Raw genomic sequence first — 15,746 nt, forward strand, 5'->3', positions numbered from 1 at the left:
AGCAGTACAGTGTAATACATAAAAATATTACAGTCTTAAGCATCATATACGTGTGACCAAGACTTTTGCACAGATAAATACACAAAATTCCAGGGGAACTCAGTAGGTCAGGCAGGGCCAATGGAAATGGACAAACAATCAATGTTTTGGACCGAGATCCTTCTACAGGACTGGGAATGAAGGGGGGAAGACGTCAGAGTAAAAAGATCTGCGGGGGGTGGAATTGGGAAAGGATAGCTAGAAGGTGATAGGTGAAACCGGGTGGGAGGGAAAGGTCAAGGACAGGAGATGAATGGTCCTTAAAGGAGAGGAGAGTGGACCATAGGAGAGAACAGCTTCCCTTTGAACAGCAGGGATTTGGATCCATTTGGGAAACCCAGACAAGTTAAGGATGCAAACAAAGGATTCTAGGATTACATTTACTATTGGTCGGTAACTCTGAAGTATTATTGACCATAAACACGCAGGTTCTGTTGGCTATTAACACCCGTACCACTGTAATAGGGAATGTGTTTACCAAAGGAAGTGTAAGGCACTCCTTCCCTCCGCTAGCCTGCAGGTCACCCCGGGGCAAGGTGGAACACTGCTTAGCCCCCCTACCCCCTTCCAATCAGGGACACATGAAACCATGGGTGGGTGGTCGTATGAGCAGCCGGTGCATATCACAAGTCCTGGCGATGCGACCACTGACGCCAGGCAGACAATCTCTGAAGAGTATTGATAATGGCCGGGGTCACCCGTTTTGTAACTGCCCAGAGGATGGCAAACGACGACTGTAGAAAGATTTACCAAGAATGATCATGGTCACGGAAGGTCCATGATCGCTCACGTCATACGGCGCGGCACATAATGAACGATCATTGTAGAGTGATTGGTGACTGATTATGCAAATGGAGAACGTGACCATCCACGAGGTTAACAATTGGTCAGTACCCGTATCCAACGAGTCAATTTCTGTATAAAGATGACGTATCTGTGTTCAAACTTCAGAACAGCTTGGCTGAAGGGGGGAGGGGGGAGAAGAGTGCCACCGTAGTGTAGTGGTTAGCACAACGGTTTAGAGTACAGGTGACCCAGGTTCAATTCCCACCACTGCCTGTAGGAGTCAGTACATTCTCCCTGGGTTCTCAGGGCTCGTATTGTTCTCCTTGAGCACAAAGAAAATAAAGAGTGATCAACAAACGAGTGCAAGTTTTCACGGTTCTGACAATATGACATTCTATAAATGCAATTTGTTGTGTTGTGACGTAATATCTTCAGTGTTGCTGGTTCCTCTGGGCAAAACCCCAGTGAAACGTGGATTCACTAACTCCAGGAGACAGATAATACTGCAGGCCCTCAGCACGACAGGCACAGAGTTCAGTCAACGTTCCAACGAAGGATCGGCAACCTGAAATTGCAGCTCTTGCTTCTCCTCGCACAGACACCACCTGGCCGGCTGAGCGTCTCCAGAATTTCCCTCAGATTCCCAGCATCTGCGGTATTTTTTTTTTGAAGCTCAGCTCCGTAATCAGACCGTGAAGGCCCGGCTGTCTCCTGACGTGCAAATGTAACACTGGCTGCTCCTTCTGCTGCTCCGCACCTCAAGTCAAAAAAAAATGTCAGCACGTGCCATCTTATAATAAAAAGATTAGTTGCTTCTGGGTTGTGTTTTGTTGCGAAGGAGTATTGTGGGCTAGCAGCACTCACAGTGGACCCGTATTCCTGACCTGGTCGAAGCTTGGAGGAGCACCGCCATATTCCGTCTGATTTAGCTTCCAATCTGACGGCGTGAATATCAATTTCTCCCCATCCCCCTTCGCTCTTCTTCCATTCCTCATTCTGTCTCCTCCTTTCATCTCTCTTCTTCTTACCTGTGTTCTTCCTCTCCATCTCCCATGAACCACTCTCCTTTCCTACCAAATGCCTTCTTCAACCTTTTATCCTTTCCACCTTGCTCCTCACTTCAACACCCCCCTCTCCACCCACCTACCTTCCCCCTCACGTCTTCACCTGTCACCTGCTACCCTGTTCTCTTCCCCCCCACCCACCGTATGCTGGCTTCTTCCCCCCTTTCTTTCCAATCCCGATGAAGGGTCTCGGCCTGAAACATCAACTCTTTATTCCTTTCCACAGACACTGCCTGGCCTGCTGAGTTCCTCCAACATTTTGTGCGTGTTACTGGATTTCCAGCTTCTGCAGAATCCCTCGTGCTTTAAACGAGGAGAATCCTGACCGTCTTAGCTGCACGGTTGTGGGCCCAGCCCGCAGTGCCAGTAGCGCACTCAAGGGGACAGCAGGATGTGTGGGATGGCCACTCTTCCACCAGCCTGTCCGCAGGTCCTTCCAAACCCCTTTGCAATCCTGGCGGAGAACAGTTAAATCCAGGAGTGGGAGTGGGTTCACTGGCAGATGAAGATGGGAAAACCCCAGGGATCGTGCTTTAGAAAGGACTTTGGTTCCGTGGGCATCAAATGGGACTTGAACTAGAACTCTTAACGGCTGAAGCACGTCATCGTCGTGGCCTGATGCACGTGTTGAAGGTTCGTGGCCGGGGGGGAGAGCAGAGTGGAGGGCAAGAGGGTGAGGGGGAGAGGTGAGGAGAAGGGAGAGAGAAAAGGAGAGGAAAAGAGTGGAAGAGAAGAAAAAGAGAGGGGGAGAGAGGGGATGGGGAGAAAAGGGGAGGAGGAGAGAAGAGGAGGTGGAGAGAAGACAAGGGGGAGAGAAGAATGGAAAGTGAGAGGGTGAGGGGGAGAGAAGGGGAGAGGGTGAGGGTGGCAGGGGAGAGAGAAAAGGAGAGAGGGAGAGAATAGGGGAGAGAGAAAAGGAGAGGGAAAGAGAGGAAGAGAACAGGAGAGGGGAAGAGAGAGAAAATGGATAAAAGGAGAAGGGAGAGAGAAAGCTCGTCACAGCCTGAGGAAACCTCTCCGTGTTGTAGTTCGGACCGGAACGTTGACACGTGGGTGAGTGAGTCAATGTGCTGGAGAAGGGAGTGTGCAGGTGCGATTGAGTAAAAAGGGAGTATCCCTCGGTCTCACTGGCTCTGCTCACCCGATGTGGTGTCGGGTATAACCACACTCCTTAGAAGGGGAAGGGCGGCAAATATTTGCCAGTCTACAGTAGCGGATCGGCAGTGGCAGGTTCAAATTCTGAGGTGTTAAAATATCTAATCACCTGTCTGTACACAGTCGCAATCAGTTTCAAAGGAGACTGAGGAGGTCCGGCTTGGCGTCAAACACTCCTAACAAACTTACAGATGTAGTGTTGGAAGGGTCCTGACTGGCTGCACCATGGTCTGGTACAGCAATTCTAATGTGCAGGAATGTAAGAAGCCATGGGCTCTGCTCGAATCCTCACAGGCAAATCCCTCCCTTCCACTGATAGTATCTATGGGAGGCACTACCTCAAGGAGACAACGTCCATCATCGAAGATCCCCACTGCCCAGGCCAGGCCATTAACACACAGTTACCATTGTGCAGGAGGTTACTAAGTCTGAAGCTCCACACCACCAGGTTCATGAACATTTATTTCCGGTTCTTGAATCAACCGACACAACTCTAAGACTACTTTGATCACTCTGCACTAAAGTGGACTTTGGTCCTGATTGTGCTCTTTCTGGTACAAGGTTTGGCTTGGCATCAAACCCTCCTAACAAACCTGTACAGAGGTAGTGTTGGAAGCAGCTTGTTTAATTTGTTATTTTGCTTTGTGAACCGTGCTTATGAGGTGCGACATGACCGTGATGCTGCTTCAGGTAAGTTTTTCATTGCAGCCGTGCGTACACACGGTCGTGCACGTGACAATAAACTTGACTTTAACTGTATCCCCTTCCCCTCTTCCTGCTCCGTTTCCAATGTGTTCCGGTGAGGGGGTAGATGTGCCTCCTCACACACTTCAAAGATAACATAATCGATACAAACGGAAGCCACAACACATCCATGCTTATGATAATAGTTTATTCTGAGGATTAGTTCAAAAGGGGAGTAGTGATCACAACAAAACTTTGCGAGTGAGTACATTTCACATAACTACTGCTCGAAAGGCAGTTTGCATTTCAGTGTTCTTGCTACCCACGACAAAGTTAATTATAAAAAGGATCCAGTGCTTTCAGAGAAGAGAATACACTCTTCTTGGGCTTTCAGCCAGGGACAGGTATCAATTGTAACAAGAATTGATTATAGCTGACGTTTCGATGACAAACTCGGCCATCTTGATGAACTAGACAAACCCTGAGGATTAGCTCTATTCAGTGAGACACTTCTCTCCCCCCATTCGGTGACCAATGATCTGTCTCAGCTTACCCTCCCCCCCCCGGGACATTTCAAGGCACAGGAGCTCCACTCACTGTGAATTCGGCTGCACGCCCAATCCCCCATTTTCCCTCTTCAAAAACCACACTTCATTCCTCCTGCCGATGGGCTTCATGGGAGGGTCATAGCCGATGCAGTAGTAGAAGTCACGATGGTAGGGCACGGCATCGCCCAGCGCAGTCCGCAGCTTTGCCGCACACTCGACGAACTGGGCCTCTTTGGCGTAGCCACCAAACTGCCTGCGGGGACAAACAGGGGAGGAGTCTCTCCTGTGCACGAGGAGCTCAGCAGGTCAGGAGAAATCAGCGGGTTATGGAGAGGAATAAACAGTCGCCATTTCAGGCCAAGACCCATGAAATACCATCGCCCTGGCAGCCGAGGGCGGCCGTCTACCACCGAAAAGCTCCTAGACCTACCTCACAAGTGCCAGTCACAGTTCTCCATAGGCACAGATCAGATTACAGTGCCTATAAAAAGTATTCAACCTCCTTGGAAGTCTTCGTGTTTTATTGTTTTACAACATTGAATCACAGTGGATTTAATTTGGCTTTTTTGACACCGATCAACAGAAAAAGACTCTTTTGTGTCAAAGCAAAAACCAATCTCTACAAAGTATTCTAAATTATTTAGAAATGTAAAACACAAAATAATTGATTGCTAAGTATTCACCACCCACCCCCTTCAACATGACGCACCAAAACATCACTGGTGCAGCCAATTGCTTTTAGAAGTCACATAATTAGTTAAGGTATTAACTAGCTATATGTAAACCTGTGTGTAGACACGGTGTTTCAATTGATTGTAGTAAAAATACACCTGTACCTGGAAGGCCCAACTGCTGGTGAGTCAGTATCCTGGCGAAAGCTACACCACGCAGACAAAAGATTACTCCAAGCAACTCCATGAAAAGGTTATTTTAAAGTCAGGAGATGAATACAAAAAAATTTCCAAGTCACTGAATATCCCTTGGAGCACAGTTAAATCAATCATCAAGAAGTGGAAAGATTATGGCACAGCTGTAAATCTGCCTAGAGCAGGCTGTTCTCAAAAACCGGGTGATCATGCAAGAAGGGGACTAGTGAGGGAGGTCACCAAGAGACCGATGACAATTCTGGAGGAGTTACAAGCTTCAGTGGCTGAGATGGGAGAGACTGCACATACAACAACTGTTGCCCGGGTGCTTCACCAATCACAGCTTTATGGGAGAGTGGCAAAGAGAAAGCTACTGTTGAAAAAAGCTCACGTGAAATCTCAGCTAGAGTTTGCCAGAAGGCACGTGGAGACTCTGAAGTCAGCTGGAAGAAAGTTCTCTGGTCTGATGAAGCCAAAATTAAGCTTTCTGGCCATCAGACTAAACTCTATGTTTGGCGTAAGCCAAACACCGCACATCATCAAAAACAAACCATCCTTACCGTGAGCATGGTGGTGGCTGCATCACGCTGTGGGGATGCTTCACGGCTGCAGGCCCTGGAAGGCTTGTGAAGGTGGAGGGTAAAATGAATGCAGCAAAATACAGGGAAATCCTGGAGGAAAACCTGATGCAGTCTGCAAGGGAACTGCGAATGTGGAGAAGATTTGTTTTCCAGCAAGACAGTGACCCCAAGCATAAAGCCAAAGCTACACTGGAATGGTTTAAAAACAACGAAGTTAATCACCTGGTGTGGCCAAGTCACAGTCCAGACCTCAATCCAATTGAGAATTTGTGGCTGGACTTGAAAAGGGCTGTTAACTTGCAATCTGACAGAGCTTGAGCAGTTTTGTAAAGGAGAATGTGGAAAAATTGCAGTGTCTAGATGTGCAAAGCTGATAGAGACCTATCCACACAGACTCAAGGCTGTAATTGCTGCCAAAGGTGCATCTACTAAATACTAACTTGAAGGGGGTGAGTAATTATGCAAACAATCATTTTGTGCTTTATATCTGTAATTAATCTTTGTAGAGATTACTTGTTTCTCCCCTGAACATTAACAATATCTGGCACGCATCTTCTCACCCAGGAAGATGTTAAATCCTCCAACACTATTCTAGAGGGAAACTGTCTCTGAGATCCTGGGCTAATTTCATTTCATCAACCTACCACAGCTCAGCTTAGAACATAGAACATAGTCATTTACAGCATATTACAGGCCCTTTGACCCACAATGTGGTAACGTATTCTAGAAACTGCCTAGAACCATCCTATCACATAGCCATCTGTTTTTCTAAGCCCCATGTACCTATCTAAGAGTCTCTCAAAAGGTCCTATTGTATCCACCCTCACCACCGTTACTGGCAGAGCATTCCATGTACCCACCATCTGTGTGAAAAACTTACTTCTAACATCTCCCTTATGCCTACTTCCAAGCACCTTAAAACTAAACCCCCCCTCGTGTTCGCCACTTCAGCCCTGGGAAAAAAGCCTCTGGCTATCCACACGATCAATGCCCCTCATCATCTTGTACACCTCTGTCAGGTCACCTCTCATCCTCTGTCGCTCCAAGGAGGAAAGGCCGAGTTTGCTCAGCCTGTTCTCATCACTTTCACGTTAATGCTTGTGGAGTCTTTCAGGAGATTAACTGGCTGTTGGTTCTAATGCTACTTGATTACTTGAGTACTTGATCGGTTGTTAAGTATACTGGGACATCCTGTGGTGAAAGGTGCTACGGAAACGCAGGTCTCCTCCATGCCCTGCTCGGGAAAAACTTCACCTCCTGCTCTGACCACTGGCTGGTAGGAGGTGGGCCAAAGCTGCCTCCTCCAGCCAACTGCGCCATCTGAGCAGGGGGGGGGGGGGGGGTCCCTCGCCTTCTGGCACTGAGGGAGGGACTCCTCACATGCGATATGGCCGAACAGCCCGCCACCTCAAACCCAGATCCTTGGCATCACAGACAAGTGTAAGTGTGTCCCCATTTACCTACAGATGCTGGTGACCTTGGTAAGTGAGAAATCCCACCCAGTCCCTCCCCCTCCCCGGCTGAATTCCAGCCCCCCCCCCTCCCCAAGGCTAGTCAGACTGGAGACCAGCAGCCGACCCGTTCAGCCGTAATCCCCACCTACTTCAGCCTTCAATGGACTCACGTTGAGTAGACCGTGAACTCCTCCAGCCGCTTGATCTCGATGCTCTCATCCGTTGGCTTGGGAGCGTTCTCCTGGAATTTGCTGGGGATGCGAACTTGGACCTCGATGGAGGGCTGCAGGCTGCCGTCCTCACTTGGGTGGACTTTCATGCTGACCGGGGCAGTCATTCCTAACTGCAGGCCTAGGGAAGAGCAGCGGACGTTTAGACACTTAACCTCAGGCAGCTCGAGGCTGAACCTTCCCTTCTAACTCAGAAGAAGGACATCTTCCATTCAGGCTCCCAGAGCATTCCCACCAACCCCATTCTCCCAGAACATATTCTCTCCCACTGGGGTAACTTACTGAGGCATCTACCTGTAACCTACTTATGCTCCTACCTACCTACCTCCTTGGGGGAAAATTACTTACTTACTGCCCAGTACGCCACTGGAGCTTAGGGCAGTGATGAAGGTCCTCCATCTCTGGCAGTGTCCATGGCTTCCTTCATCGTGTCAGTAGCTTCCTCTCGGTTTTCGTACTGTCTCCAAACCCAACGACAAGGTTGTGTGGCCCTCTTGGAGGTGGGGGAAATTACAGCGACCAACCAGCTCACCTTTGAGACGTGGAAGGAAACCAGAACACAGGAGGGAAACCCACGTGGTTGCAGGGCAAATGCGCAGACTCCGTGGAGGAGGACCTGAGGTAAGGATCGAACCCAGGACCACTGGGTCAGCGAGACCCTAACCACAATGCCAGTGCTGTCCCAACTCTCACCACCCCATTCAATCACCATCTCTGCACCAAAAAATCTATTTATCTTCAAATCCATTGCAAGAACAGAAGAAAACGCGGCGGGAGGGAGTAGGCCGTTGGGCTCCTCAAGACTGCGCTGCCTTTTGATATGGTCTTGGCCGATCTATTCTGGTCACAACTCTGGTCATAACCGCAACCATCAGAGAGATAACATCAGTCACCACAATTCTAAACTGATTCTACAAAACTACAGACCCACTTTGAGACTCTTTACAACTCCTGCTCTCAGTATTATCTTTTATTTGCACAGTTTGCCTTCCTTTGCACGTTGGCTATTTGCCAGTTTATGTAAGACTTTCCTCATACACTCTGTTCTGGAATTTTGCCCGCAGGAAAAGGAATCTCAAGGCAGCATACAGCTCAGGTTAAATATCACTGACAAATATCGTGAAATTTGCTGTTTTTGCACAGCAGCACAGTGCAAAGAAAGTGATGTGTTGTTCATGGGTTCAATATCCTTTCAGTAATCGGATGGCAGAGGGGAGGAAGCTGTTCCTGAATCGCTGAGTGTGTGTCTTTAGACTCCTGTACTGTGATAATGAATTTTACTTTGAACTCCCCTTCTGTGCAGTTTCCAGGGTCCTCAGTTCCTTGATCCAAATATTTATTGATCTCAACCTTAATAAATCTCCGAGGCAGAGAATTCCAGGGATTCACCACTGTCTGAGAAAAGAAACTTCTACACAGCTTGGTTTTAAATGACCAAAATCTCACTTTGTAGCCTCACCCCTGACTTGTGACCTTGTGACAAGGGGGAATCATCTCAACTCTGCCCTGTCAGCCCCCCCCCCCCCCATTAGGATCTCATCAGATCACCAGCCCCTGCAAAATACAGACTCAAACAGGTTAGCCCCTCTTGGATAAGAGTTCATAGTTTCACTCCCTCCTAATCTACTGATCTGTCCCAGTCCTACCATCCGATGTCAAAAAAAAAAACTTGGGGCTGGTGGAAATCAGAGGGCCAGAAATGGGGGAAGACAGAAAGGAATTTGTACGTTTAAGTGCAATAACACAGAGTGCAGTGTCCGGCAGTCTCTGCCTCCTTCCCTGTCCTATCTTCTGCCTTTAAATATCACACGGTGTGTAACGACAGAGACATCCTGACCTGAAACATCAGCTGTCCATTTCTCTGCCTGACCCGCAGAGTTCCTCCAGCAGATTTTTTATTTTGATGTTGGGGTGGTCTGGCTGGCAGACGTTTCTTCACCAGTCGAGGTGACGTCCTCAACACGTAGTTGTTGGTGTTTCTCTCTGGGAGTGCTCGCGTTGATATAGCCCCCGTTCACTTGCCTCGGTCCTGGTTGCTACTGTTTCAGTGAGCCTTTGGGGTCCATTGGCTTGCGTTTCTTTGGCATTTAGGGGTTCGTATGATACGTTTGTTTACAGAGTTATCAGAAGGGAACCATGCTTCTAAAAATTCCTGTGCCTGCCTTGTGGTTGCCTGCTCCAGATCCCGGCATCCGTGGCCTCCTTTGCCTCCAGTTCAAAGTGTCCCTCCGTCTCTGATCAGAAGCCCCGATTCCCCTGCCTTTATTTTATCACTGGCCACAGTATCTACGGCTCACGGCACAGTACAGGCCCTTCAGCCCACAATGCTATGCCGACCTTTTAACCTACTCTAAAACCAACCCAGTCCTTTCCTCCCACGTAGCCCTCCATTTTCCTATCATCCACATGCCTAGAAGTTTCTTAAATGCCCCTAATGTATCTGCCTCTACGTACAGGGCATTCTGAGTGGACGGAAGTTTAGGAGAGATGTCAGAGGTCCCCTATTCCCAACCCTAACCTCCACATCTCTCTGCTGGTGCATACCCCAACAAACTTTGACTCATATTGCCACAAACTCTGGCCCAGCCGTGCTGCCAGGCCCCCCTTATCCCTTCCAATCCCTCACCTCCATCCCTGAACCTTACCCTTAACCCTAACCTCCACACCCCTCGACTGGCCTGCGCTCCCAGACCCACCAGGACCCCCTCTCCCCTCCGTCCCCCAACGTACTGCCAGGGGTGGTGGTAGAGGTTGCTACATCAGGGACACTTAAAGAGACCCTCAGATGGGTACATGGATGAAAGGAAACTGGTGGGTTGTGGGCTGTGTGGGAGGGAAGGGTTAGATTGATCGTGGAGTGTGCTGACAGGTCAGCACCTCGTGGGTCAAAGGGTCGGTACTGTTCGATGGGTCGAAGTTGCTGCTTTGTGGTTGTAGTCACTGGGATGGGGCGAATACAGGGCCAAGTTCCATTCTCCCAATACCTCCTTCGTTGCTCCCTCCGACGTACTTGAGCAGCCTCACTGCGCCTTCGCCCGAGCTCTCGTCGAATGGCTTCCCACTGATGGTGACAGTGGCGTAGTTGCCAGGTTCGTATCGCCTCTCCTCGTAGTCCAGCTCTCCCTGTGGGGAAAGTCGAAGGGCAGAATGAAACTCCGTCAGATCAGGACGTTCGTGCACTCAGAGACAGTAACTGGCGATCTCTGCCGTCGTCTTTGGTCTGCCTCGTATCTTTACAGCTCTCACACAGCACGTGACAACTCACTAAAACAGAACGCTTGTAATTCCCGTGTGAATTTGACACCTCACAGGATTTCAACTGAACTTGAACGCATTTTCCTTTGGTTTTTACATTGCACCATTAACCCTTAGGGGCACAACACTACTACAGCGCCACTGTCTGTAAGGAGTTTGCACGCTCTCCCTGTGACCATGTGGATTCCCTCTGGGTGCTCTGGTTTCTTTCCAAAGATGTTCGGCCAATTGGTCACAAGGGACGGTGCGGGCTTGTTGGCCCAAAGGACCTGTTACAGTCCGATATCTCCAGATAAGACCATAAACTCAGTAATTACACTCTGTTAACTAATAATTACTCTATTACCCTTTGTCACCCTTGGACTGTAAAGGCCTTTCACTCTCTATAATTTGTTTTATTAATTGACTTTTCCTTAGGAAGGATATCAGGCTTTAAATCTCCTCTGACATCAGTGTTCACCTTCGCACGATCATCTGATAGCTCTTTGTCTCAACGCATCTAACATGAAAGCCAGTCTACGCTCTGCCTACGCTTCCCTCTGCCTCAGTAGAAGAGCCAATATATTCAAATCCCATCCCAGAGGAGGGAGAGTGAAGATCTGGCTGAGTGGAGCCACAACAACAGCCTCTCACTCGATGTCAGCAGGACCGAGGAGCTGATGATTGACTTCAGGAGAAGTCCACAGGCCAGTCTTCACTGCGGGAGCAGGGGAGGAGAGAGTCAGCCACTCGAAATTCCTCGGTGTTATCACATAGAGGACCTGTCTGGACAGTCTAAGTGAAATTACGAAAAAAGCACGGCAATTCCTCTACTTCCTTAGAAGTTTGCGACGAATTGGCATAACTTTGCCAAACTTCTACAGATGTGTGGTGAGAATATATTAACAAGGTGGATCATGGCCTGGTATGTGAACGCCAATGCCCTTGAACAAAAGATTCTACAAAAAAGTCATGGATATGGCCCAGCCCATCACGGGTAGAGCCCTCCCCACCATTGAGCACATCTACACGGAGCATTGTCGCAGGAAAGCAGCATCCATCATCAGGGACACCAACCACCCAGACCATGCTCTCTTCCTGCAACTGCCATCAGGAAGAAGGTACAGGAGCCTCAGGACTCACACCACCAGGTTCAGGAACAGTTATTACCCCTCAACCATCGGGCTTTTGAACCAAAGGGGGTAAATTCACTCAACGTTCTGGGTAGGCATGTGGATATAAGGAAGATGGAGGGATACGGACACGGAGTAGGGAGGAGGGATTAGTGTTTGGGTGTTTTTGATTTGCTTTTAGCTGGTTCAGCACAACATTGTGGGCCGAATGGCCTGTTCCTGTGCTGTACTGTTCTGTGTTCTAACAGAACCGCGGCCACGCCCACCCCTCAAGGACTGTGCAGCAGATCAAGGCGGCAGCTCACCCGCCATCTTCTCACAGGCAACTGAGCAATGAAACCCTGGCTCAGCACGCGAAACCCACATCGCTTGGATGGGAATCACCGCAGCACACCGAGTCTGAAAACCTTTTGCTTGTGGGCTATCAGATAGACCATTCCCTACACAATGCTGAGATACATCCTAGAATGCGCTGGGACACATCATGGGTGACGTAACCTGGGGTCATCGGGTGTTTCAGGTCTTTCCACATCAGACACCCTCACCCAGGCGACCCAGCCAAGGTTACATAGAACAGTACAGGAACACAGGCCATTCGGCCCACCATGTAGTGCTGAACCAGCTTAAAAACAAATCAAAAAACCTAAAAACACTAATCCCTCCTACCTACACCATGTCCATGTCCCTCCACCTTCCTCACATCCATGTGCCTTTCCAAACGTCTCTGAAAAGCCTTTCGTAAACAAGAGGAAATCTGCAGGTGCTGGAAATCCAGAGCAACACACACCAGATGCTGGAGGAACTCAGCAGGCCAGGCAGCACCTGTGGAAAAGAGTGAACGGTCGACATTTCAGGCCGAGACCCTTCAACAGAGTCTTGAAAGCCTCCAATGTATTTGCCTCTACCACCGTACCAGGCAGCGATTCCACCACTCTCCGAGTAAAAAACTTACCTTTACTTTGTCACCAAACAATTGATACTAGAGCGTACAATCATCACAGCGATATTTGATTTTGCACTTCGCACTCCCAGAAGTACAAATCAAAGTAAATATAATAAAAATCTAAATTATAAATCGTGTTAGAAAATTATGAAAAACCTCTCACATCCCTCTGAACATTCAATCCTTGCCCTCTTGTATTAGACATTTCAACCCTACAAAACAGTTATTCTTTATCTATGCCTCTCACAGTCTTGGAGAGCTCTATCAGATCTCCCCAGCAGCACTGGTCCATGGGTCTCACCCCTTGATCCACGGCTATCTGGAGGCTCGCTCGTCAGCCTCCGTGACGCTCCCAATGGCTCTTCTCTTTACAGACCCGAAATGTCAAGGAGTGAGGAGGTTCTGCACAGTGGGCAGCCAGCAGAACCTCTACACCCCACCTCTATAGGCTCATATCGTGCCCTCCACTCCTGCTCTACCAGCTCCTGGTACTTGATTTTTTTAATGTTCAAATGCTTCCCCAATCCGGTCTTCCCAAGGCACCGTCAGTTTTACTGTGACCTCCTGCTTCGAGGTTTCTGACTGAGTGACCATGTCAGGCCGCAGGGATGATGATGCGATGAAGTTGGGGAACTTCAATTGCTTGTAAAGATCAACTTTTAGTTGCCAAACACCACGGCAAGCAAGCCTGCTGGTGGAGGCTGAGGCTAGTCTCCAGCCTGTTCCCGATGTCGGGGGAGTCCAGAACCAGATGCCACAGTTTAAGAATAAGGGGTAGGCCATTTAGAATGGAGTTGAGGAAAAACTTTTTCACCCAGAGAGTTGTGGATCTGTGGAATGCTCTGCCTCAGAAGGCAGTGGAGGCCAATTCTCTGGATGCTTTCAAGAAAGAGTTAGATAGAGCTCTTAAAGATAGCGGAGTCAAGGGATATGGGGAGAAGGCAGGAACGGGATATTGATTGTGCATGGTCAGCCATGATCACATTGAATGGCGGTGCTGGTTCAAAGGGCTGAATGGCCTACTCCTGCACCTATTGTCTTTACGAAGTAAACATCGAGGAAAACAGAACATAGTGTTGTATTTACAGAGAGAGCGCAGAGTAGGTAGACAATTAGAGTGATAGTTAGACTGGGAGATCAAGAGATCATCCTGTGGAGGTCTGTTCGAGAGCGGTGTAGAGACTGTTCTAGAACCTGGTGGTTCCCTGGTCCTGGAGGTACATTTAAAGGGCTATTGGATTTGATGGCAGGGACAGGTCAAGGCGGAGTGGGGGAACTGGGGGGGGGGGGTGTCAGGAGGTGGTCAGCAGATTGGGTGACCGGTCAGTAAAGACTGAGGGACTGGCGGTCACAGAGGGGCCAGAACCAGCGGGTGGGTGAGCGGACCAGACTGCCAATGGAAGGGGCGGGGGAGTGAGTCACTGAGGAGTCGGGAGTGGGATGGTCGGACCAGTGAGGGCCTGTGGTTGGTGGGGGGGGGGGGGGGGGGGGGGGGGGACCCGTGATTGGCAGGAATGCGATGGAGGGTTTGGGAGGGACAAAACGAACCAGCGAGGGGACAGGGCAGAAAGTTCTCTGCCATTGTGTGGCGCACTACCGCCTCCTGCCGACACTTCCCGGGATGTCAACTGCCGCGAATTAATCATTAGTTTATGCAACTTTATGGCTGGACGGACTTCAAGGCACCTCAAGTGCTGTGAATGGAAGCGGCAGAACTAAGGGCAAATCAAAAGACTGCCCCTCCTGTGGTTCGGAGTCCGGGTCAGGTCGAGGGAGAGGCCCAATTCACGCACCACCAGCAAGTCTGGCTCTACTCCGGAATTCCGCTCCAGCAGAATCCTGATAAAGGGTCTCGGCCCGAAACGTCGACTGGACCCTTTTCCATAGATTCTGCCTGACCTGCTGAGCTCCTCCGGCATTTTGCGTCTGTTGCCCTTTCGGGTCACGCAGCCACAGACACAAGGAACACACAAAGTCCTACAGGAGCTGTTCGTTCATCGAAACACGGTCACGCGGATTCATTTTGCAATACGGGTTGGACAATAGAGGGAAATATTTTTTAAAATGTCGTAAATCCAAGAATAGAACAAGGAAATGCCAGGACAGGAAAACAGCCTCTGCGGAGAGTGGAAAAACTAAGATTCAGGTCCGGGACCTCCACGAAACTTTAACCCTGTTTCTCCCCACAGACCTGCTGGGTGTGGGTGGCATTTTATTTTTGCTGTGGTTTACAGGGGGGGGCGTTTGTCCGTCCTCCCGCCCCTGCTCCCCACCCAATTTATTCCTGGCTCCCCCAGAGGGCTGCGATGGTGAAGCGGATTCCAGCCTCTCGCCGTGTGAGGGGGTAAACACACACACACAGGTCAGCAAAACGAAGCGACCTCCTGCCCACACTCTTCCTGGCCGGAAAGACCGCTCGGCCCCTTGTCACCGCGCCAGCCCCCACCCCCGAAGTCAGCAGTGGGGTGGAGGGCACAAGAGACTGGGGGAAGGGGGAAGGGAGGTCATTAATTCTGCACAACAATTCTCCGGCGGCTGTTGTGCGGGGAAGTCAGTAACATCGCCAGAACAGTCGATGCGTCTTTACCTTGGTGTCTGAGCTGACAGTGTGACACGGTCTGTGTTCAGTCTGGCTGAACAGTGAGTTTTTTATCATCCCAAACATAGCTGAACCCCCCGAACTTGTAACACCACTCAACTCGGAACTATCAGCGCAGGTGTACTTCGCTCCACAATTGATTGCACAAACTTAATGGAAACAAACCGATTCTGCTCATTGCATGGGATGGGAGGAGCCTCGCCCTGACCCCGAATTAGTACCAGGGTAAAGGTCAAACCGTCAGAAAGGTCAGTCTTTGAACGAAATAAAAATCAGCATTTGCAAATTTTTAAAAAAGCATTATGAAGGACCCCACGCACCCCTCATACAAACTCTTCTCCCTCCTGCCGTCTGGGAAAAGGCTCCGAAGCATTCGGGCTCTCACGACCAGACTATGTAACAGTTTCTTCCCCCAAGCTATCAGACTCCT

General features: G+C 49.6%; 1 protein-coding gene across 1 annotated transcript; it reads right to left on the reverse strand.

The window, feature by feature from the left end:
* Positions 1-3,917: 3,917 nt before the first annotated feature.
* Positions 3,918-15,503, reverse strand: LOC140719371 (heme-binding protein 1-like). Its single transcript, XM_073033967.1, has 4 exons — positions 15,305-15,503; positions 10,392-10,530; positions 7,348-7,528; positions 3,918-4,529 (listed from the first exon to the last, which is right to left on the reverse strand). The coding sequence occupies exons 1-4, from the start codon at positions 15,380-15,382 to the stop codon at positions 4,322-4,324; spliced, it is 606 nt and encodes a 201-aa protein (XP_072890068.1). The 5' UTR covers positions 15,383-15,503; the 3' UTR covers positions 3,918-4,321.
* Positions 15,504-15,746: the final 243 nt, after the last annotated feature.

Source organism: Hemitrygon akajei, chromosome 31, assembly GCF_048418815.1.
Source record: "Hemitrygon akajei chromosome 31, sHemAka1.3, whole genome shotgun sequence".
NCBI classification, from domain to species: Eukaryota; Metazoa; Chordata; class Chondrichthyes; order Myliobatiformes; family Dasyatidae; genus Hemitrygon; species Hemitrygon akajei.